This window comes from Bos javanicus, chromosome 9 (genome assembly GCF_032452875.1).
Source record: "Bos javanicus breed banteng chromosome 9, ARS-OSU_banteng_1.0, whole genome shotgun sequence".
Taxonomy (NCBI): Eukaryota; Metazoa; Chordata; class Mammalia; order Artiodactyla; family Bovidae; genus Bos; species Bos javanicus.
Window position 1 is genome coordinate 67,602,167 of NC_083876.1, and position 24,034 is coordinate 67,626,200.

Consider the following 24,034-nt stretch of genomic DNA (forward strand, 5'->3'; position numbering starts at 1 on the left):
CTGTAAAGAGCAATATTGCATAGGAACTTGGAATCAGGTCCATGAATCAAGGCAAATTGGAAGTGGTCAAACAAGAGATGGCAAGAGTGAACGTCGACATTCTAGGAATCAGCGAACTAAAATGGACTGGAATGGGTGAATTTAACTCAGATGACCATTATATCTAGTACTGTAGGCAGGAAGCCCTTAGAAGAAATGGAGTAGCCATCATGGTCAATAAGAGTCCAAAATGGAGTACTTGGATGCAATCTCAAAAACAACAAAATGATCTCTGTTCGTTTGCAAGGCAAACCATTCAATATCACAGTAATCCAAGTCTATGCCCCAACCAGTAACGCTGAAGAAGCTGAAGTTGAATGGTTCTATGAAGACCTACAAGACCTTTTAGAACTAACACCCAAAAAAGATGTCATTTTCATTATAGGGGACTGGAATGCAGAAGTAGGAAGTCAAGAAACACCTGGGATAACAGGCAAATTTGGCCTTGGAATACAGAATGAAGCAGGACAAACACAATAGAGTTTTGCCAAGAGAATGCACTGGTCATAGCAAGCACCCTCTTCCAACAACACAAGAGAAGACTCTACACATGGAAATCACCAGATGGTCAACACCGAAATCAGATTGATTATATTCTTTGCAGCCAAAGATGGAGAAGCTCTATACAGTCGGCAAAAACAAGACCGGGAGCTGACTATGGCTCAGACCATGAGCTCCTTATTGCCAAATTCCGACTTAAATTGAAGAAAGTAGGGAAAACCACTAGACCATTCAGGTATGACCTAAATCAAATCCCTTATGATTATACAGTAGAAGTTAGAAATAGATTTAAGGGACTAGATCTGATACCTAGAGTGCCTGATGAACTATGGACTGAGGTTCATGACATTGTCCAGGAGACAGGGATCAAGACTATCCCCATGGAAAAGAAATGCAAAAAAGCAAAATGGCTGTCTGGAGAGGCCTTACAAATAGCTGTGAAAAGAAGAGAAGTGAAAAGCAGAGGAGAAAAGGAAAGATATAAGCATCTGAATGCAGAGTTCCAAAGAATAGCAAGAAGAGATAAGAAAGCCTTCCTCAGTGATCAATGCAAAGATAGAGAAAAACAACAGAGTGGGAAAGACTAGAGATCTCTTCAAGAAAATTAGATATACCAAGGGAACATTTCATGCAAAGATGGGCTCGATAAAGGACAGAAATGGTATGGACCTAACAGAAGCAGAAGATATTAAGAACAGATGGCAAGAATACACAGAAGAACTGTACAAAAAAGATCTTCATGACCAAGATAATCATGATGGTGTGATCACTCACCTAGAGCAGACATCCTGGAATGTGAAGTCAAGTGGGCCTTAGAAAGCATCACTACGGAGGAAGGCATCAAGATGGCGGAGGAGTAGGACGGGGAAAACACTTTCTCCCCCACAACTTCATCAAAAGAGCATTTAAACGTCGAGTAAATTCCACAAAACAACTTCTGAATGCCGGCAGAGGACATCAGGCACCCAGAAAAGCAACCCAACTCCTCGAAAGGAGATAGGAAAAAATATTAAAGACAATAAAAGAGACAAAAGAGGGAGGGACGGAGTTCCGTCCCGGGAAGGGAGTCTTAAAAAGAGAGAAGTTTCCAAACACCAGGAAACCTTCTCACTGCCGAATCCGTGCCGAGCTTTGGAAGCACAGAGGACAACATAACAGGGAGAAAAAATAAATAAACAATTAAAACTCGCAGATTGCGAGCCCTACGGTAACTCCTCCAGTGGAGAAGCAGCGCAGACGCCTGCATCCGCCATTAGCAAGCGGGGGCTGGGCAGGGAGGCGCGGCGCGGGCTGCATCGCTGAGAGTAAGAATCTGGCCTGAATACCCTGAGCACTATCTGAGCGAAATAATTTGGGCTAGCAAACCAGACTGTGGGATATCTACCATGCAAAAAGCCAGCCCTAACTTAAGACACCGCCAGCCCGCGCACGGAACAAAGGACTAAACAGAGGTAGCCGGCTGCAAACCTTCCCCCTCCGGTGACAGACAGCCAGAGCCGGAAGGGGGCAATCGCAGCCCCAGAGAGACATTATCTATAAAACTGGCTTCTTTGCTAACTAAAACTTATTGGGGGTCTGGACGGTCAACATCTGTCTGAGAAGGTGCGCCGGTTTTACACCCAGATAACCAAGTGGCGGGGAGGCGATAAGTCGCAGCATTGGCGCTTGCCAAACACCTCATCACCTGAGCTGCTCGGACCTGGGAAGAGCACAAAACGCAGCCCCAACTGAGTCTGCGCCTCTGAGGACTACCTGAGTGCCTGAACCTGAGCGGCTTGGACCTGGGAGGTGCATGCAACCCAGGGCCAGCCTTGGATTGTTCCCGGCGGAACAACCTAGAGCCTGAGCAGTGTGGGCAGGGAGGCTACACGCGCCGTGAGCGGGGGCAGACCCAGTGTGGCTGAGGCACTGCGAGCGCACGCCAGTGTCATTTGTTTGCAGCATCCCTCCCTCCGTCCCCATAGCGCGACTGAACAAAGAGAAGAAATACAGCTCCACCCACCAGAACACCGACACAAGCTTCCCTAACCAGGAAACCTTGACAAGCCACCTCTACATACCCACACGCAGCGAGGAAACGCCACAATAAAGAGAACTCCACTAACTGCCAGAATACAGAAAGGACTCCCAAACTCAGCAATTTAAACAAGATGAAGAGACAGAGGAATACCCAGCAGATAAAGGAACAGGATAAATGCCCACCAAACCAAACAAAAGAGGAAGAGATAGGGAATCTACCTGATAAAGAATTCCAAATAATGATAGTGAAATTGATCCAAAATCTTGAAATTAAAATGGAATCACAGATAAATAGCCTGGAGACAAGGATTGAGAAGATGCAAGAAAGGTTTAACAAGGACCTAGAAGAAATAAAAAAGAGTCAATATATAATGAATAATGCAATAAATGAAATTAAAAACACTCTGGAGGCAACAAATAGTAGAATAACAGAGGCAGAAGATAGGATTAGTGAATTAGAAGATAGAATGGTAGAAATAAATGAATCAGAGAGGATAAAAGAAAAATGAATTAAAAGAAATGAGGACAATCTCAGAGACCTCCAGGACAATATTAAACGCTACAACATTCGAATCATAGGGGTTCCAGAAGAAGAAGACAAAAAGAAAGACCATGAGAAAATACTTGAGGAGATAATAGTGGAAAACTTCCCTAAAATGGGGAAGGAAATAATCACCCAAGTCCAAGAAACCCAGAGAGTCCCAAACAGGATAAACCCAAGGAGAAACACCCCAAGACACATATTAATCAAATTAACAAAGATCAAACACAAAGAACAAATATTAAAAGCAGCAAGGGAAAAACAACAAATAACACACAAGGGAATTCCCATAAGGATAACAGCTGATCTTTCAATAGAGACTCTTCAAGCCAGGAGGGAATGGCAAGACATACTTAAAATGATGAAAGAAAATAACCTACAGCCCAGATTATTGTATCCAGCAAGGATCTCATTCAAGTATGAAGGAGAAATCAAAAGCTTTTCAGACAAGCAAAAGCTGAGAGGATTCTGCACCACCAAACCAGCTCTCCAACAAATACTAAAGGATATTCTCTAGACAGGAAACACAAAAATGGTGTATAAACTCGAACCCAAAACAATAAAGTAAATGGCAACGGGATCATACTTATTAGTAATTACCTTAAACGTAAATGGGTTGAATGCCCCAACCAAAAGACAAAGACTGGCTGAATGGATACAAAAACAAGACCCCTACATATGTTGTCTACAAGAGACCCACCTCAAAACAGGGGACACATACAGACTGAAAGTGAAGGGCTGGAAAAAGATTTTCCATGCAAATTGGGACCAAAAGAAAGCAGGAGTCACAATACTCGTATCAGATAAATTAGACTTTAAAACAAAGGCTGTGAAAAGAGACAAAGAAGGTCACTACATAATGATCAAAGGATCAATCCAAGAAGAAGATATAACAATTATAAATATATATCCACCCAACATGGGAGCACCGCAGTATGTAAGACAAATCCTAACAAGTATGAAAGGAGAAATTAACAATAACACAATAATAGTGGGAGACTTTAATACCCCACTCACACTTATGGATAGATCAACTAAACAGAAAATTAACAAGAAAAAAAAAAAAAAACATGTATGTATCTATAAAGTTCACTAAAGCAAAGCACAGTAAAATGAGGTATGGCAATAAAAGGCGTTAAATTTATCAAATAAAACAAAAAAATAAAGTGCTGAAAAATTAAAAAAAAAAAAAAGAAGGGACTTTAGAAAAAAATGTTCCATGTTACATAACAGAAACAGAAACAGAAACAAACAAAAAAAAGCTTTCAATTCCAGATCAGTCAGTGTTCTCTGAGGAAGAAAAATGCATCCAATATTCTGCCCTACTTTTAAACACACAAAGTGGATTATAAATCTAATTGGTCAGCCTCATTAATTCCTGGTAGATGCAGGTATTACTTTCTGTCTGTAAATCCTGTCACCACTGCTTAACCTCTTCTTCGGAGTAAGCATACCAAGCCAAGTGGGCCTTAGAAAGCATCACTACGAACAAAGCTAGTGGAGGTGATGGAATTCCAGTTGAGCTATTCCAAATCCTGAAAGATGATGCTGTGAAAGTGCTGCACTCAATATGCCAGCAAATTTGGAAAACTCAGCAGTAGCCACAGGACTGGAAAAGGACAGTTTTCATTCCAATCCCAAAGAAAGGCAATGCCAAAGAATGCTCAAACTACTGCACAATTGCACTCATCTCACACCCTAGTAAAGTAATGCTCAAAATTCTCCAAGCCAGGCTTCAGCAATACATGAACCATGAACTTCCAGATGTTCAAGCTGGTTTTAGAAAAGGCAGAGGAACCAGAGATCAAATTGCCAACATCCGCTGGATCATGGAAAAAGCAAGAGAGTTCCAGAAAAACATCTATTTCTGCTTTATTGACTATGCCAAAGCCTTTGACTGTGTGGATCACAATAAACTGTGGAAAATTCTGAAAGAGATGGGAATACCAGACCACCTGATCTGCCTCTTGAGAAATCTGTATGCAGGTCAGGAAGCAACAGTTAGAGCTAGACATGGAAGAACAGACTGGTTCCAAATAGGAAAAGGAGTACGTCAAGGCTGTATATTGTCACCCTGCTTATTTAACTTCTATGCAGAGTACATCATGAGAAACGCTGGACTGGAAGAAACACAAGCTGGAATCAAGATTGCCAGGAGAAATATCAATAACCTCAGATATGCAGGTGACACCACCCTGATGGCAGAAAGTGAAGAGGAATTAAAAAGCCTCTTAATGAAAGTGAAAGAGGAGAGTAAAAAAGCTGGCTTAAAGCTCAACATTCAGAAAACGAAGATCATGGCATCTGGTCCCATCACTTCATGGGAAATAGATGGGGAAACAGTGGAAACAGTGGCTGACTTTATTTTTGGGGTTCCAAAATCACTGCAGATGGTGATTGCAACCATGAAATTAAAAGACGCTTACTCCTTGGAAGGAAAGTTATGACCAACCTAGATAGCATATTCAAAAGCAGAGATATTACTTTGCCAACAAAGGTCTGTCTAGTCAAGGCTATGGTTTTTCCAGTGGTCATGTATGGATGTGAGAGTTGGACTGTGAAGAAGGCTGAGCGCCAAAGACTTGATGCTTTTGAACTGTAGTGCTGGAGAAGACTCTTGAGAGTCCCTTGGACTGCAAGGAGATCCAACCAGTCCATTCTGAAGGAGATCAGCCCTGGGATTTCTTTGGAAGGAATGATGCTAAAGCTGAAACTCCAGTACTTTGGCCACCTCATGAGAAGAGTTGACTCATTGGAAAAGACTCTGATGCTGGGAGGGATTGGAGGCAGGAGGAGAAGGGGACAACAGAGGATGAGATGGCTGGATGGCATCACTGACTCAATGGATATGAGTTTGAGTGACCTCCAGGAGTTGGTGATGGACAAGGAGGCCTGGCATGCTGCAATTCATGGGGTCGCAAAGAGTCAGACACGACTGAGCGACTGAACTGAACTGAACTGAGATACTTTTTATGACCCTGTAAATAGTATAGAAAGAGTGACACCCATATTCTAATCCCTAGAGATGTGTTGTCTAACATGAAGACGTGTTGTCTAGCATGTCTCACGTATTGTCTAACATGAAGTCACTCATGACTTTAAGCAAATGAAATGTGGATAGTATAACCAATTAACTATATTTCTAATTTTACTAAAAAAAAAAAAAAAAGAAAGCATCACTACGAACAAAGCTAGTGGAGGTGATGGAATTCCAGTTGAGCTATTCCAAATCCTGAAAGATGATGCTGTGAAAGTGCTGCACTCAATATGCCAGCAAATTTGGAAAACTCAGCAGTGGCCACAGGACTGATACAGGCCAGTTTTCATTCCAATCCCAAAGAAAGGCAATGCCAAAGAATGCTCAAACTACCACACAATTGCACTCATCTCACACGCTAGAAAAGTAATGCTCAAAATTCTCCAAGCCAGGCTTCAGCAATACGTGAACCGTGAACTTCCTGATGTTCAAGCTGGTTTTAGAAAAGGCAGAGGAACCAGAAATCAAATTGCCAACATCCTCTGGATCATCGAAAAAGCAAGAGAGTTCCAGAAAAACATCTATTTCTGCTTTATTGACTATGCCAAAGCCTTTGACTATGTGGATCACAATGAACTGTGGAAAATTCTGAAAGAGATGGGAATACCAGACCACCTGACCTGCCTCTTGAGAAACCTATATGCAGGTCAGGAAGCAACAGTTAGAACTGGACATGGAACAACAGACTGGTTCCAAACAGGAAAAGGGGTACATCAATGCTGTATATTGTCACCCTGCTTATTTAACTTATATGCGAAATGCTGGGCTGGAAGAAGCACAAGCTGGAATCAAGATTGCCGGGAGAAATATCAATCACCTCAGATATTCAGATGAAACCACCCTTATGGCAGAAAGTGAAGAGGAAATAAAAAGCCTCTTGATGAAAGTGAAAAGAGGAGAGTGAAAAAGTTGGCTTAAAGCTCAACATTCAGAAAACGAAGATCATGGCATCTGGTCCCATCACTTCATGGGAAATAGATGGGGAAAGAGTGGAAACAGTGTCAGACTTTATTTTTGGGGCTCCAAAATCATGGCAGATAGTGATTGCAGCCTGAAATTAAAAGGTGCTTACTCCTTGGAAGAAAAGTTATGATCAACCTAGATATTATATTGAAAAGCAGAGACATTACTTGCCAACAAAGGTCCATCTAGTCAAGGATATGGTTTTTCCAGTGGTCATGTATGGATGTGAGAGTTGGACTGTGAAGAAGGCTGAGTGCCAAAGAACTGTGGTGTTGGAGAAGACTCTTGAGAGTTCCTTGGACTGCAAGGAGATCCAACCAGTCCATTCTAAAGGAGATCAGTCCCGGGTGTTCTTTGGAAGGAATGATGCTAAAGCTGAAACTCCAGTACTTTGGCCACCTTATGCAAAGAGTTGACTCATTAGAAAAGACTCTGATGCTGGGAGGGATTGGGGGCAGGAGGAGTAGGGGACAACAGAGGATGAGATGGCTGGATGGCATCACCGACTCGATGGACATGAGTTTGAGTGAACTCTGGGAGATGGTGATGGGCAGGGAGGCCTGGCGTGCTGTGATTCATGGGGTCGCAAAGAGTGGGACACAACTGCGTGACTGAACTGAACTGAATAAATTCTTCAGAGAATTGAAGAGGAGGAAATTGTCCCAGACATTCCATGATGCCAGTGTTACTATGATGCAAACCAAAGACATTATGAAAAAAAAAGAAAATTACAGACCAATATCCCTCATAAACCTAGATGGAAAAATTCTTACAATGTTAAAACATAGAATCCAACCATTTATTAAGATTATCTACAAATTAGAAGAATGTATTTGCAAATTACATGTCTCATGAAGGATTTGTATCCATATTATATGTAAATATCTTTCAAAACTCACTAAGAACAAATAACCCAATAAAAACTTGTACAAAAAGTTTTAACAGGCGCAGCCAAGGAAGCTGGTGAAAAGCACATGAAAAAACACTCAGCATAATTAGTTGCAAGGAAAATGCAAATTAAAATCCAAATGTTGTACACACCATTAGAATGTCTAAAATCTTAAAAGACCGACTATATCAAGTAGTGACAAGGATATAGTTACATTTGTCTTACCCACTGCTAGTGTAAATTTAAAATAGTACAAGTAATTTGGAAAACATGTTGATTGTTTTTTAAAAGCGTAAACATATATCCACCAGATAGTCTAGCCACACCACTTAGAGGTCTTTCATTCCAAGAGGAATCATCATATGTTCATACAAAGATTTGTATACAAATGTTAATAGCGACTCTATTTAGAATAGCCAAAGCTGATATAATCCAAATGTCCATCAAGAAGTGAATGAATAAATAGATTGGGGCATGTCCATGTGGGACTTCCCAGGTGGCACAGTGGTAAAGAATCTACCTGCCAATGTGGGAAATGCAAGATATGCCAGCTCGAACCCTGGGTCGGGAAGAACCCCTAGAGTGGGAGATGGCAACCAACTCCAGTATTCTTGCCTGGAAAAAATTCCATGGACAGAGGAGCCTGGCAGGCTACAGGCCATGGGGTTACAAAGAGTTGGACATGACTGAGCAACTGAACACACATACTTATCTATGTAAATAAAAAAGAGATCACATTTTGATACACACACAACATGGATAAATGTCAAAATAATTACACTGAATGAAAGAAGCCAAACAAGAAAAAAAGAGTACTACATACTGGATGATTCTATTATATAAAAGTCCATAAAATACAGACTAAAAGTGTTGGAAACCAGAGTAGTGCTTATGTGGAGATACAGAAGGACAAGGAGTGGAAGGGAGGGTATGAAAAGAAATGATGGGTATGTTCTCTACCTCAATTGTTTGACGGTTTCATGGGTGTATAAATATCAAAGCTTATCAAATTGTAAAATTTAAATATGGTAAGTTTATTTATACCTCACTAAAACTGTTGGAAAGTGTAAGAAAGTAGAAAAAAATGAACATTGCCCATCACTCTTCCTAGTCCCTCCGAATTTCCACAGCTCGGACTTAAGCTTTTTTCCATGTTGTCTGGCCCTTCTTTTTTCTCTCACCTCATTTCATTAATTTTCTTATGCACAGCAAGTCAACTCCCTCTCCTTCCTTTACCCGCTTGCCTCCTTTCCATATCCAAGATCAGCTGTAAAATGTTGGTTGTTAGATTCTCACCAGACCATGTTCCTGTAGAAAGGAATTCATACCTTAAGACTCTGGGGAAAGCTTGCTCCCTTGCTTGCTTGCTTTGTTTAGCTCGATCTCGTATTATGAATCAGCCATGTTATCCTGATGGCTCAGGATCATCATTGTCAATATTGACATCTACGGAAACCTGTGTCATCCTTATCCAAATAGATTTGGATTGCTGAGATTTAAAAATTCTCCAAGTTGGTTTTCTTTCCTCATTGTCAGTTTGTCAGTTGGCACTTTGGCTGCTTTCATGTGCTTATTTAGAGAATCCTCATTCTTCTTTCTTTGTAATTTCCTTTCTCTAATCTGTTTTGATTCAGGAAATCTGTAACCAGGAGTAAGAATGGCATATAAATTTGGAACAAGCATAGAAGCTGAGTGGGTAATAGAGCCTTATTTTTTTGAGTAAGGTACATTGGATTTGTGCCATTGATATTGAAACTCTTACCTTTTTTTCAAAATAAATAACACTTCAATGACGTTACTGTATCTAATTCCCCACAGACACCATAGGACCAAGCATTTCTGTATTCTCAGTTGAAGAAAGTGTCCATTTCCCACAGCATAATTTGTCAGAGTTGTCAGGCAGCTCTTTTTACAAAGGCTAGATATAAATGCACAGATTCTTTTTATTTATGTAGATGTTTCCAATATGTCCTTTTGTAGATAACATAGTATTATTTAATCAATCTGTTTTATAATCAATAGATTATTTAAGTGAAAGCTGTTGGAATAACACCTTAAAGTAAATTTTACCACAACAGTAGCAGTCTGTAATCTCTCCTAGTTTAATGTTCAAATAGTATGATAAAAAATGCTGTTAAAGCACTGGAAATGTAGTTGAATAGTATTATGTCTAGGCTAACCTGAGTTCAGATTTATAACTTCAACAGTAAGTATTTAGTATTCTCTAGCTTTTCTTACACTCTGAAATACTCTTCCAATGTAGAATTCACAAGATCTAAATTTGTAAGATCCTATTTGATTTATCTTTTGGTATGTAATGATTCTTGAAGTGAGAACATTACTAAAATGGATAACTAAACATTTATTTTAAGCAATCCTTTTCCCATATCACTCTATTGTCTTTGTGTTACCTCTCTTAGTTCAAGCCTCAACAAATCCATCTTTGCTAGGAGATGATTGTGGCTCAGAGACTGTCATTTAGAAGGTTTTATTTTGCCCTAAGACTTGGAGCTGCCTTCAGAAAAGGATCACTGTTCTTCCTCATTTCAATACCTAAGGGACAGGAAATGCTTCCTCCACTTACCCCACAGCTTGAATGAAATGTGCCTAGGGATAAAGTCAAGGATGTGCTTAGTTCTTAATTTGCTTGACCATTTGACAGCACTTGATAATACTGACTAGTTACAACGTTGCAACACTGCCAGTCATCATACTCTGAGCCACTTCTGTAACTCTTGATTTCCATGATATCGTGCTCTCCTAGGTTCTCTTTGTCCTTTCTGGAATCTCAATCACCTTTCTTTCTGTACCTGCCTTTAAATAAATGTTGGGATTCCCAAGGGTTCTCTTCTAGACTTTCTTCTCATCTCCTCACTTTAATCACAAATATGTGCTGATAATGTATTATTCTGCATACGTAGTTCAGAATGCTTTCCTAAAGGTAAACAGTGTACCAACTGCCTGCAAGAAAGCTCTACTTCTTTGTTCTTTGACTTTAGAAATGTGACACTTTTTTTTCTGCCCACAGGCAGCAGGTCCTCAGGGTTCATTAAAGGAAGGTGCCAAAGGTTCTCTTCAGAAAAGCTTTGGGATTCTTAATGAAGCCAAGAAGTTAGCAAATGATGTAAAAGGTTAGTGCAATCTCTTTTTATTATTATTTTCAGTGCAATTGTAGCTGTAATTAGTAGGACATTTTATCAGATTATTAGAAAAATGTAATTGTTGTGCCATGGTTTATGATTATTTTTACTATCTAATCAGTTTTACTGTATTTTGCCTTCACATGTCATTTTGTACTGAGCATTACTTCAAAATTTTTAAACCTAATTTCTGTAACATCGTTTCATCTGTATCTTAAGTATAGGAACTTTTAATTTTTAAAGTATGGTAAATTTTAAAGAGCATCAAATGCCACCTTTTTTGACTTTAGAAATTATGGTCACAAATGAATGAATAAGGCAGATACAGTATAAATGTCTTTGTGCAGCTTTCGATTTAGTGGGCCACATGTCTCAAAAAGCTTTTGCCTCTTAAATACATTTTTGTGTATTTTATTCCTAATTCAAAGATCAAAGTGCACAAAATATGTGTCTTGATATCGTATGGGTTTTGCATTAAAAATTCAATACAGCCCACATTCTAGATAAGTTATTATATTTATTATTTCATTCAAATATCTCCTGTTCTCATGTAATTGCCTCCTATTTCTGTCTTTGGTCTCATTCCTTCCCCTTTGCTGGCTTGCATCCAGCTCCCCACCCTTACTGAGATATTCATGTTCTCTGAAAACTTGCTGCCATTTCAAACCTCCACATTCTGCAGTGTTCATTCTTCTCTTTGGAACTCCTCATCATCCCTTTTTTCCAACCAACTACCTTCTACCAGACCCTCAAGATTTAGTCCAAATGTGTCATCTCCAGGAGGCCTGGCACCCCATCTGAATTACATGCCTCCTCTCTGTGCACCCCGTTCTCATAGACTTGTCAAATCATCAGAGCCATGGACTTAGCATCCATGTTCTAGAGGACAGTAGCAGGATCTTCTTTTTAGCTTTGTATTTTGGTGTATAGTATCACAGTGACTATTTCAATTCAGGAAATAAGCCTATTTTTAAAATAAAGGAATAATGTTGGTCTTTACTAACTTTAGAAAGAAAAGAGATTTTTATCATTTATATTTGCCAGTGCTCTCAATGAATAGTCTTTTATTTCCAATAGAGGCTGGTATGGAATTACATGTTTTGTCTCCATTATAGATAGTACTCTGACAGTAAATGCTTTGGGATTGTGTATCATAAGTAAAATATGACCCCTTATATGTATAATCCTATGCAGGAAACTGTATTTGTTACAACCTGAAAAATAGCTGTAGAGTCAATCTGGTTTTCCTAATTTGGCAAGTTGGGTTATCTCATTACTTGGTCATCACGCCTTTCTCTCCAATGCACTTGCCCAGAGCTGACATCAGGGTGCAGTGAGAGAGGTTCAGCCACACAAGTGCCGAGTTAGATTCTGTTCCTATTTAAAATTTTTAATATTTTGCTCATATTGATATTTTTTGAATTAAATGTGATTTAAAAAAAATACTGCATGAAAATGTTTTATCTTGAACACTGAGTTTTGGGGGGCCCCTTTGAATTTCACACCTGAGGTGAATGCCTGAGTCTCCTCACCCTGCTCCCAGCCCTGTCCTTGACTCTGTTTCCCCACAAACACTGGTGTTATGAAAATGAAAAAAGAGTCTCATGTTTTAAGAGTTTTTTCTCCAAGGGAAAAAGAAATCTAAGGACAGGTATGGTAGCCAGGGTTAGGTGACAGAAAGGTTCATTAGTTTAAATGCCCTTTTTTGTACTTCAGGTAGTACATTATTTAAAGTAATGAAAACCCACAAACTACTCAAGTAATAATTCCTCCAGAAATCCAAGCCAAGGCTCTGACGGAGATGGGAATGTTTTCCTGCTACATTATGACATTCCCCTGATTTGTGGCCAATTATACACGTTATAAAACGGCTCTTAATCAGGGAAATGCCATATATTACCACCAGGAACTGCTGAAATAGGCCCTACAGAGCAAAATACTTGACAGAGGCTATTAAAATAGAGATTTAGTCATTTCTCTCTCTATGGTGCCTGGAGTTAGAAGGAATAAAAATGGTGAGGCAGTATACCCTCCATATTTCTAATGTGTTACTTGGTTCTAGTCAGTACAATACAGTTAGTCCATGAGCTTTAGTCATGAACAACTTAGAGCTGCTCCCTGCCATCCTTATGCTGTCCTTGCCTTCAGAGAACCAGAACTTGCCAGCAGCAGTTTGTTTTGCCTTTTAAGTTTTGAGTATATATTTATTAAAAGGAAATTTGCCCTTCTGCACATTTGCCATTTGAGACCAGTCTGTATCAAATTGATTGAATGTCCCTGGAGATAAAAATTGTTTTGTTGATGGATATGGGGCTTGATACAAATTGATGACCAAAAAAGCTAGAAGATAAATTGATGCCACTGGGTGAATTAATACTACTTTGCAGATTGACAAAGGATTTTGTCAAAAAAAAAAAAATAGCCAGGTGAGGCTCTCATGGAATGTGTACAGCCCAAGGATTGAAGTTGAGGATGATATATTAGAAGTGTGGAAATACTAAAATTCTACAATTATATACCTTATCTTATATACAGTAACTTTTAAATTTTATTTGCCTCTTCATTTAACCCTACTTTTCAACTTTCCTCAAATAAGTGAAATTATTTAATTACTTAGGAACAAATAGATAACATCTCTATAAAATGAATGACATGCACATTGAATAAAAAGATCTATTCTCAAGCCCAAGGATATGGAATCAATGAACTGTATGACATATGATGTTGTCCAAAACACAGAACAGTGCCAGAATTACCCCCAAAATTAATTTTAATCAAATTAATCCATATTTTCCTTCTGTACCATGAGCTTCCAGATGCTGAGTCATTAAGACCAGACAAGTGTATCAAAATGGCTTTGCGATCATGAATATAACACACTTGCAATTACTAACCTGTTAAGAGTCTGTGTTGTTATTTCAGATTAGATACAAACAGAATAAACAGGAATATTGTAGTGATATTAAACTGAAGTATGATTTAGGAATTAAAATTTGCAGGACACTAATCTTCTCAGTCTGCTGGCTTTCTGAATAAAGTAGCTATTCCTCTCTCCCAATAATAAATAAATAAAAGTATTTTTATATTATTAAAAATAGACTCCTGTTGGGAATTCCCTGGTGGTCCAGTGGTAAGGACTCCATACTTTCATTGCCAAGGGTGGGGATTCAATACCTGATCAGGCTACCAAACCCACAAGCCACATAGGACAGCCAAAATATTATACATATATATATAGTGGTTTAGTCACTAAGTCGTATACGACTCTTGCAACCCATGGACTGTAGCCCTTCAGGCTCTTCTGACCATTAGATTCTCCAGGCAAGAATACTAGAGTGGACTGCCACTTCCTTCTCCAAGGGATCTTCCCAACCTAGGGATCGAACCGGGGTCTTCTGCACTGCAGACAGATTCTTTACTGACTGAGCTACCAGAGAAGTCCCAGTATGTATGTGTGTGTATATATATATATGTATATAATATATATTTGGAGAAGGAAATGGCAACCCACTCCAGTAGTCTTACCTGGAGAATCCCATGGACAAAGGAGCCTGGCGGGCTACAGTTCATGGGGTCGCAAAGAGTCGGACATGACTGAGTGACTAACACACACACACACATAATATATAGTATAATATTTATATTATATTATATGTATTTTTTGCATAATTTGCATACTACCATTTGCCAGAATCCCAAAAGTAGGCAAGTGGAAGACAAACAAACCATTCCATTGACAAAAAATAATTTTGGATTAAATGGATAAAGCCAACCCTGCATCCCCTAGCCTATTGTAGCCCGAGAACAAGCTAATATTTTCCTCTGCTGATTCCTCATGCAGAGTTTTAGTTCCTCCTTTGGTGTGTGAACAGAGAAAATTGAGAAATTAAAATAGAGTTGGACTCGGTTTCAGAGTTTAAATGAGAAGTGGCAAAATAAGGGCCAAACACGAAAGGACAGAATCTGTTAGAACCAGAGAGTACTTGTCTCACTTAAAGGTATTTAAATTACATTTTTTTTAGAATACCTTGCTGGCCAAAACAGAAGGAGCCTGTAAACCCATACTCAGGCTTTGGAGCTTGTCCTAGAGGAACCACATGGAGTTTTTGATGTCTGGTTATTTTGGTTTCTCATTCAACTGGCTGAAGAGAGGACTGTCCTCTATCCTGATATCTTAAGACTTTGGAGATGATAGTGAAAGCGAAGTCACTCGGTGGTGTCTGACTCTTTGCAACCCCATGGACTGTAGTCTACCAGGTTCCTCCGTCCATGGGATTTTCGAGGCAAGAGTACTGGAGTGGGCTGCCATTTCCTTCCCCAGGGGATCTTCCTGACCCAGGGACTGAACCCAGGTCTTCCACATTTCAGGCAGACACTTTAAGGTCTGAGGCACCAGGGAAGCCCGGTAGACATGTTGCCAGACAAATCCCCCTTCTCTCCTCTCCTCAGGCTTCAGCTCTAATCTGGTAGTGGGAGGAAGAACATGTTCAGTTGCAGCAAATGGCTATTGAGGGCCTAGCCAGCACTGTGCCCAAGGCAAACAAGAATTGATTTGGCACTTTTTAATCAGGACAAAGTTTCCCGGTAACATGCCTTCCTATAAACACAGGCCCTATTTACTGATCTTAGAGGTTCCCTTGCATGGTACATGTAAGGGATATGTCTGGGCAAAAGAGGAAATCAGAGATAGGACACATCCCAAACTTGTGACAGCAACTGAGAAAAGGTAAGCATAGGAAAAATGTAATGGAAGAGGGCTAGGTGTGCCCCAGTGTGGAAAGACTGGGTGGAGCAACCTCATCAAATCAATTGAAAGGAGGCCAGCAACAAGAATGGGATTCTGGATTTCACCCAACTTTCTTCCTTACTTAGCTGCTCTTCCTTCAGTATGAGTGTTGGGATCCTGCACTCAATGGTGGGGTTGACTTGGGGCCAGGTTCATGTAAGTAGATGAAAAATTACAGTAAAGTGACTTGAGATAAAATTTACCTCTTATGTTCTTAAAACATTCAAAGGCAAAAACATAATATAATAAAATTAATAAATTGTATAGAGTAATCAAGGGCTTCCCAGGTGGCTCAGTGGTAAAGACTCCAACTGCCAATGCAGGAGACATAGGAGACGCAGGTTTGATCCCTGGGTCAGGAAGGAAATGGCAACCCACTCCAGTAGTCTTGCCTGGGAAATTCTATGAACAGAGGAGCCTGGTGGGCTACAGTCCATGCAGTCACAAAGAGTTGAACATGACTAAGTGACTGAGCTCGCATCCATAGAGTAATCACATATTATAAAATGTGGTAAAGTTAACCATTTTTGTATGTAAGTGAAAGTGTTAGTTGCTCAGTCATGTCCAACTCTACAACCCATGGACTGTAACCCACCAGGCTCCTCTGTCCATGGGACTATCTAGACAAGAATACTGGAGTGGGTAGCCATTCCTTTCTCCAGGGGAATCTTCTTGACCCAGATATCAAACCCAGGTCTCCTGCATTGCAGGCATATTCTTTACCATCTGATTCTGCAACAGAATCATTTAAGTCAAAGAAATTCTGTTTGAATACACTGCATACATATAGTAGCGCCAGCACTTTAACTAGCCCAAGTTAATGTGGTTCCAAAGATGATGTTTTTAAGCACTGCTGGATAAAAACACTAGCTTTTTGCCATGGTGTAGAGGTGACACATTACCATTCACGGCCCTAACAAATGTTTGATAAATGAGTGAATGGATGAGCATTGCAGGAATCTCTCATTACCAGAAAGGTCAAAATCAAGGTTTTCACCTCATACAGATCCCTTACCTCTTCCAAACTCTCTGCTTCAGAACTGTGGATAAAGCACTGCATAAGTTAACCTGGTCTCTAATTCAGAAGGGATACTGGGCTAAATGAGTTATAAGCTGGAATCAAGATAAACAGGAGAAACATCAACAACTTCAGATATGCAGATGATACTACTCTAATGGCAGAAAGCAAAGAGGAACTAAAGAGTCTCTCAATGAGGGTGAAGGAAGAGAGTTAAAGAGCCAGCTAAAAACTAAATATGAAAAAAATAAAAATCATGACATCTGGCCCCATTACTACATGGCAAATAGAGGGGGGAAGATGGAAGTAGTGACAAATTTCCTCTTCTTGGGCTCTAAAATCACTGTGGATGGTGACTGCAACCATGAAATCAGAAGACATTTGCTTCTTGGCAGGAAAGTTCCAACAAACCTAGACAGTGTGTTGAAAAGCAGAGACATTACTCTGCCTACAAAGGTCCATATAGTCAAGGTTATGGTCTTCCCAGTGGTCACTTACTGTTGTGAGAGCCGTACCGTAAAGAAGGCTGAGTGCCAAAGAACTGATGCCTTCGAATTGTGGTGCTGGAGAAGATTCCTGAGAGTCCCTTGTACAGCAAGGAGATCAAATCAGTCAGTCTTAAGGGTAATCAACCCTGAATAATCATCGGAAGAACTGATGCTGAAGCTGAAACTCCAGTATTTTGGTCATCTGATGTGAACAGCTGATTGGAAAAGTCTCTGATGCTGGGAAAGATTGAAGGCAGAAGAAGAAGAAGGCATCAGAGGATGAGATGGCTGGATGGCATCACCAACGCAATGGACATGAATTTGGACAAACTGCAGGAGATGGGACAGAGAGGCCTGGTGTGCTACAGTCCATGGAGTTGCAAAGGGTCAGACAAAACTGGATGACTAAACACCAACAATTCAGAAGGAGCCTCGACAACAAAGGATGAAACATGATTGTTACTTTGTAAAATACTTGTATAAAAAATCTTAAAAGAGAAGCCATTCCTCCATTTTTTGATAAAGAAGCAAATCATAAGTGATACTGAGTTTAAGTAGTAGCTCATAAGACAAATTTCATGATAATGAAAATTTTGTTTGCAAAATGTTATCTATATGGTAATTTGCAGTAGTTCCATTTAACTAGACCCCTTCAATATTAAAAACAATTCTACAAACTTCACCCTTATGAATGAGAGAGTCTCTCAAGGTATTTATTTGTGCTTTGTTATCCCCTCCAGCATTCTGGCCTGGAGAATTCCATGGACTGTATGTATAGTCCATGGGGTCAGAAAGAGTCAGACACAACTAAGTGACTTTCACTTTCATGTGAGTAAGTTAAAAATTGCATTTGAGGAACTTAATTAGATATGTTTGAATAGTCAAAATAGAACATTCCCATTAAAATATATAAAATCATTCTTATATTTAGTTGATAATGGGGGCCATATATTAAGAACATATAAAAGGAAAATAAACAACTTTAGATTCTAGATGATTCACTTTAAACACAGAAGAAAGTAAATCATAAATAACATTACTGAAAACTGGCAAAAATACCAAAGCAGTTCTCAACCCAATGTGAATTACCAAACCAATGTGAATTATTTTGTTACCTTTTAATAACTGCATAATAAATCCAGTACTTTCTCATACATCCTTCAACTGATTTCTCGTATCAGTCATATGAAGTTATCTTCATTTTACACATGTAAAAATGGATAGAAATGACAGTTGAACCCACATCTTCCAACTCTAGTCCTATAATTATTTCATTGCACTATACTACTTTCTCTAATGGCTAAAATATGTAAAAGAATGCATCATCAATGATCAAAGAAATACTTGTAATAGCTTTATTTTGAATTATTGCATAGTTCAATATTACCAGTTCCAATAAGCTAAATGCTAATACATTTAGCACAGTAACAGGAACATGGTCAACATGAGTAAATTAGTACTGTTATTAATGGAAGTGACTTGCAACTGTGTCTAGTGATTTTCATGCTGAATATACCTACCTCACTCAGTGTTACACAACAAAGGGCACTGACATTGTCAGGCGTGTTCACAGTCCAGCCTGGCTGCTCTGCTTCTTTTCCCTCAGTTTATGAGCCCTGTCTCTGCCAAACTCATTCCTGAACATTTGTCTTCTAATGTGTGGGGAGTGCATGAGAAAGGGAGAGCTAAAATTAGAGCATGTATATGTAGCCTTTGAGGTTCAGTGGATGTGGTATCTGGAGAGAGTATAAGTGACTTAGCTATAGCTAATGGGTATGAAAAGTGAGGAAATAAGGAGAGAAAGGTGTGTGAGGTAGCACTGTGGATTACAATATGGCTCCTTTTCTTGTTTATCAAAAATTATGAGTTGGAATCGATTTATCTTAACTACCAATAATTCTCTTTTTGTCCATGTTACCATTCAAACTGAACCACATGGGTTCTTTCTTTCATTTTAATTATAGAAACCTCTGCCTCAGGTATCTTCATTTAAAGGCAGCCTTGGATCATTTATTTTCCTAGGTTTGCTTGGCTAACATTGTATAAGTTTTCCATTTTAAAATCTGCAGTTATTTTCTGCACACAACTTTTGTTTATCTGAAGAATTAGACTGACAAAGTGATAAAGTGTTTAGACTTGGTTTGAGAAATTCCAAAAGGTACTTCAGAGAAAAATGATCAGTGTATAAGAAAGGATAAACTAAGAAGAAAATAGAGTCAAATCCTGAAACAAAGAAATCAGAATAGGCTCAGAATATTCCCATTTTGAATTTCTAGTACAGAAAGCAGGGGAACAAAATTACTGCTTTGAAACTTGAGGAATGACAGTAACAATGTTCCTCAAATCAGTCTTTGTTCTGAATAATTGGCCTGATTGTTCAGCCAGTATTTGTTATCAGAATTCATAGAATAGTATAAACCAAGTAATGCCCTTTAAATTAATGGTTTTCTCAGTTATACATGAATATCTTGCTTGCCAGCACATTTTAAGTATTTCATTGTTTAAAAAGTCAAATCCAATCATGAAACTAAGAAATGAAATTTGTACTGTTCCATTTCCTTAATTGATTAAGACTTCTAAATTAATATCAAAAGAACAGCCTTTAACTATTCTCAGGGAATTTGTATAGATATCACAGTCATAGTGAGATTGTCTTTATTTCAAAAAGTATTCTTTCCATAACCTATTCAAAGATTTTATTTTAGTACAGTGAAAATAACAAGTATTAAAAGAAAGATAAATTGTGATTGACAGGGGAGAAAATCTAATTACTTGGAAAGTATATTTTGAAGGACTAGCATTGAAAATAATATCCTAGTGACTGAAATGGACATATTGATGTTTTAGAGCCATGTTTTTCTGGAATATTTTATGCTTTAGTTTTCTATGATGTTAGGTCTTTGGCTTAGAACCTAAAAGCAGATGCCTCCAACAATATTATGTGCTTATATTACTGTGGTATAACAGTGGTGTAATTCGTCTGCCTATAAAACCCTGATATGAAATGGAATGGATCATTAATTAATATGTTCAGTACTCTTTATTACATCCAGAACACTGATAGTTAAGAATCTTCCATCTATCTTCCCTTCCCTTTGCCAGTCTTCCCAGATGAAGCCAATAAAAACAAAGATTGTTCCCTAAGCTGCCAGTGGCTTGTTTCGTTCCTCCAAGAAGCCAGATGCACTACCTCAACAAGGGGTGGACACACAATCCAATCAAAACTGCTCTGCTCTGTTCAGTGAGATGTAGTCTCTCCTGGTCTGCCCACTCTGGGTACCAGCAAAGTGATGAGAGCGACAGTCGGTGTTGGTAGATAATGGTCTTCAGCATTTCAAGTTACTTTTTTTCTTTAACTTCTTTAAATGAAAAAACAAAAATATTTGCACAGAGAAAACAAATTAACCAGCACAACCAGGTATAAAATGCAAGTACATTATTTAGTATATCATCCTTCACACCATTGTTATCTTTCTTGTATCATTCCTGGTTTTTATCTGCTATAAAATACAATGTTATATACAAACTAAAAACATTTGAACATGTTAAAAAATTAGTGGAGAGAAGCTGGACAAATTATACTAGTAATACTGCATTGTCTGAATCCCTTGCGGATGAGATGGTAAAGACTATGCCCGCAATGCACGAGACCCAAGTTCGATCCCTGGGTCAGGAAGATACCCTGGAAAAGGGAATGGCAACTCACTCCAGTATTCTTGCTGGAGAATTCCATGGACAGAGAAGTCTGGCAGGCTACAGTCCATCAGGTTGCAAAGAGTCAGACACAACTGAGCAATCACTTCCACTTCCACAGTAAATGATATATTTTAATGTTAAAGAAAGCATGCTAAAGTAGCAAGAAAAAACCTATATAAAGCCTACATAAAGTAATTTGTAAAATTTTATTTTCTCTATAAAAAACAAAAATGTGCCAGAGGCTATTTTTTCATGCCTTTGATTTTTATTTTTTTCAAATATTACTGTGATGTTTAGTAAAGTTGGGAGATTCTGCTTAACAGTCATATCTATTTGAGATTTTTAAAAACTAATTCAGTGTCCATTTTGATAATAAAGTTTTAAAAATAATGACATTTGAGTGATATCAAGAGGGTATCATTATAAATGCAATAAAAGACCAAATCTTTCAGTTTTTCTCCATAGAAAACCATCAAATTAAGTCAAATAAAGGTTAGATACCAGAGAAAATATAATTGTTGAATTTATTTGTGTGTCACATGGACATATAAATATATATTTTATAATCTGATCTGAAATATATTTGTATACAGATGCCAATAAGTTAAAATAAATCAATTTTCTTAATATTAAATAATTTCATATTAAAATAACCTGAAATTGTATAATATTGTTTTTATGTGGAATCTAGAAAAATGATGCACTCATTTTTGATGAATGCATGAAATGAACTCATTTGCAAGGCAAAAATAGAGACACAGACAAGAATAACAGATGTATGGATTCCAAAAGAGGAAGCAGGAGTGGGATGAATTGGGAGATTGGGATTGACATATATACACTACTATGTCTAAATTAGATAACTAGTGAGAATCTACTGTATAGCACAATGAACTCTACTCAACACTCTGCAGTGACCTAAATGGGAAAGAAATCCAAAAAATAGGGGATATATATGAACACATAACTGATTCACTTTGCCATACTACAGAAACTAATACAACATTGTAAAGAAACTATGCTCCAATAAAAAGTAATTTTATAAAATAAAATAACCTGAAATTTTATATCCATCTGTAAGTTCACAGATGACTAAAATTGTTTCATCCTTTTTTGTTTTCTGTTCACAGAAAATGATGATCGACTGAATGGCTTGACAGCCAGATTAGACGATGCCAATAGCAGAAACGGGGATCTCCTGAGAGCTTTGAATGACACTTTGGACAAGCTGGCAGCCATTCCAAATGGTAAGAACTCCAGACAATGCAAACTATCCTAATAGAAACGCACTGTTTAAAATGTTCCAACTTCTGCCTGTATTTCCTAGCACTATATTTGTACCATTGTCAGGCTATTAGATAATGGTTTTCTTACTTACGAATTCTTTGTAAGAATGAGAAACTGAGAAACTATTTGCACCATGATGTTTATCATTTGTTAACTGACATTTGTAGGAATAAATTACAAAAAAGAAAATAATAGATGTCTTGTTATTGTATTGTTCTTCCACATTTCAGCCCAGGAAATCTTATATTGGTGGGAAAGAATAAAATCATACAGACACTTTCCTCTAAAATGTCGATTTATTACCACAAAGTGGAAGTTTATTACAGTATCTACAGGGCTCCCCAGGTGGCCTAATGATAAAGAACCCACCTGCCAATGCAGGAGACATAAAAAATTCAGGTTTGATCCCTGGGTCAGGAAGATCCCCTGGAGGAGGACATGGCAACCCACTCCAGGATTCTTGCCTGGAGAATCCCATGGGCAGAGGAGCCTGACAGACTATAGTCCATGGGGCCAGAAAGAGTTGGGCACAACTGAAGCAATTTAGCACGTACACAGTATCTACAGTAATAGGTGAGAACCAGCTGCCTTTCGGCACATTTTTCTTGGCAAAAACATTAAGATGTTAAGATTGAACCATGTCTATAATATCTTTTTATGCATTACCTGTTATTTGGAGTTAATGTTTGTTATTAGTTACTGAAAGCACTCTTGTTTTGGGGATACTATTTTTATATTTTAATAGCATGATACAACAGTAGCAAAAGTTGCTACCATTTATTAAGCAAGGCTTATTCAGCATGTTTATGTCAAGTGTATGTTACCCTCATACTAATCCTACAAGGTGAACAGCATTATTATCTCCCCTTTACAACAGGCAAACTTAGATGGGACACTGAGGGCCATTGTTAAAAGAGACGTAAGATTCCAACCTCACAGTTTAACTTCAGGGGCTGTGATCTTAACCACTAATCCACAACATATTAGTAGGCACATAAATATATGTACAATGTACATTTTTTATAAAAATTATGGTGAAGGAAACACATCTATACCTAACAGGAACTATTAAAACCTTAATGATTTTTTTACTTTTTTGACATTAAAAAGCCTTTACTGATTTTCATGTCACTTCTTCAGTAGTAAATATGTTCATAGAAAATATCCATTGCTGATAACAAATATAAATTGTTTACACAAACACATGGTCTAATATATCCAAAAAAGTCTCTCTCTACCAAAACTGAAATACATTCGTTCCCTCCCCCCAACCCTGGAAGTGCAGATTAAATGTTAAAACTACTTTCGATGAAGCTATATGATTCAGATGGATAAACTTCTCTCTTTAATATGTTCAGCAGCAAATCACAATATCGCCTTCCACAATGAACTTTTAGAATAATCACGTTGCTATTTTAAGGGCTAATCAGGTATTCATAACAAAGGTCCCTGAGAAAATTCAATTTCACTGAAAGTGTACTTCATTTGCTATAGCTGAGTGAGACAAAGTTCAGCCTTTCCCTCGTGCCTGAGTCCCTGAGGTCACAGGCACAGCCTCTCTTTGACAAGCAAGGATTAAGCCACTAACTCCAGATCCTTTGTTTTGTTTCTCATACCGTCTTCTGCTTAC

The 24,034-nt window shown here is 38.4% G+C and overlaps 1 protein-coding gene across 1 annotated transcript in view; it reads left to right on the forward strand.

The window, feature by feature from the left end:
* The window catches only part of LAMA2 (laminin subunit alpha 2), a 706,382-nt gene that overhangs the window by 590,204 nt on the left and 92,144 nt on the right, over positions 1–24,034 (forward strand). The window contains exons 41-42 of the mRNA XM_061427935.1: positions 11,018–11,120; positions 22,248–22,364. Of these exons, the coding sequence (XP_061283919.1) occupies positions 11,018–11,120; positions 22,248–22,364 (220 nt within the window). The remainder of the gene's footprint in view (positions 1–11,017; positions 11,121–22,247; positions 22,365–24,034) is intronic.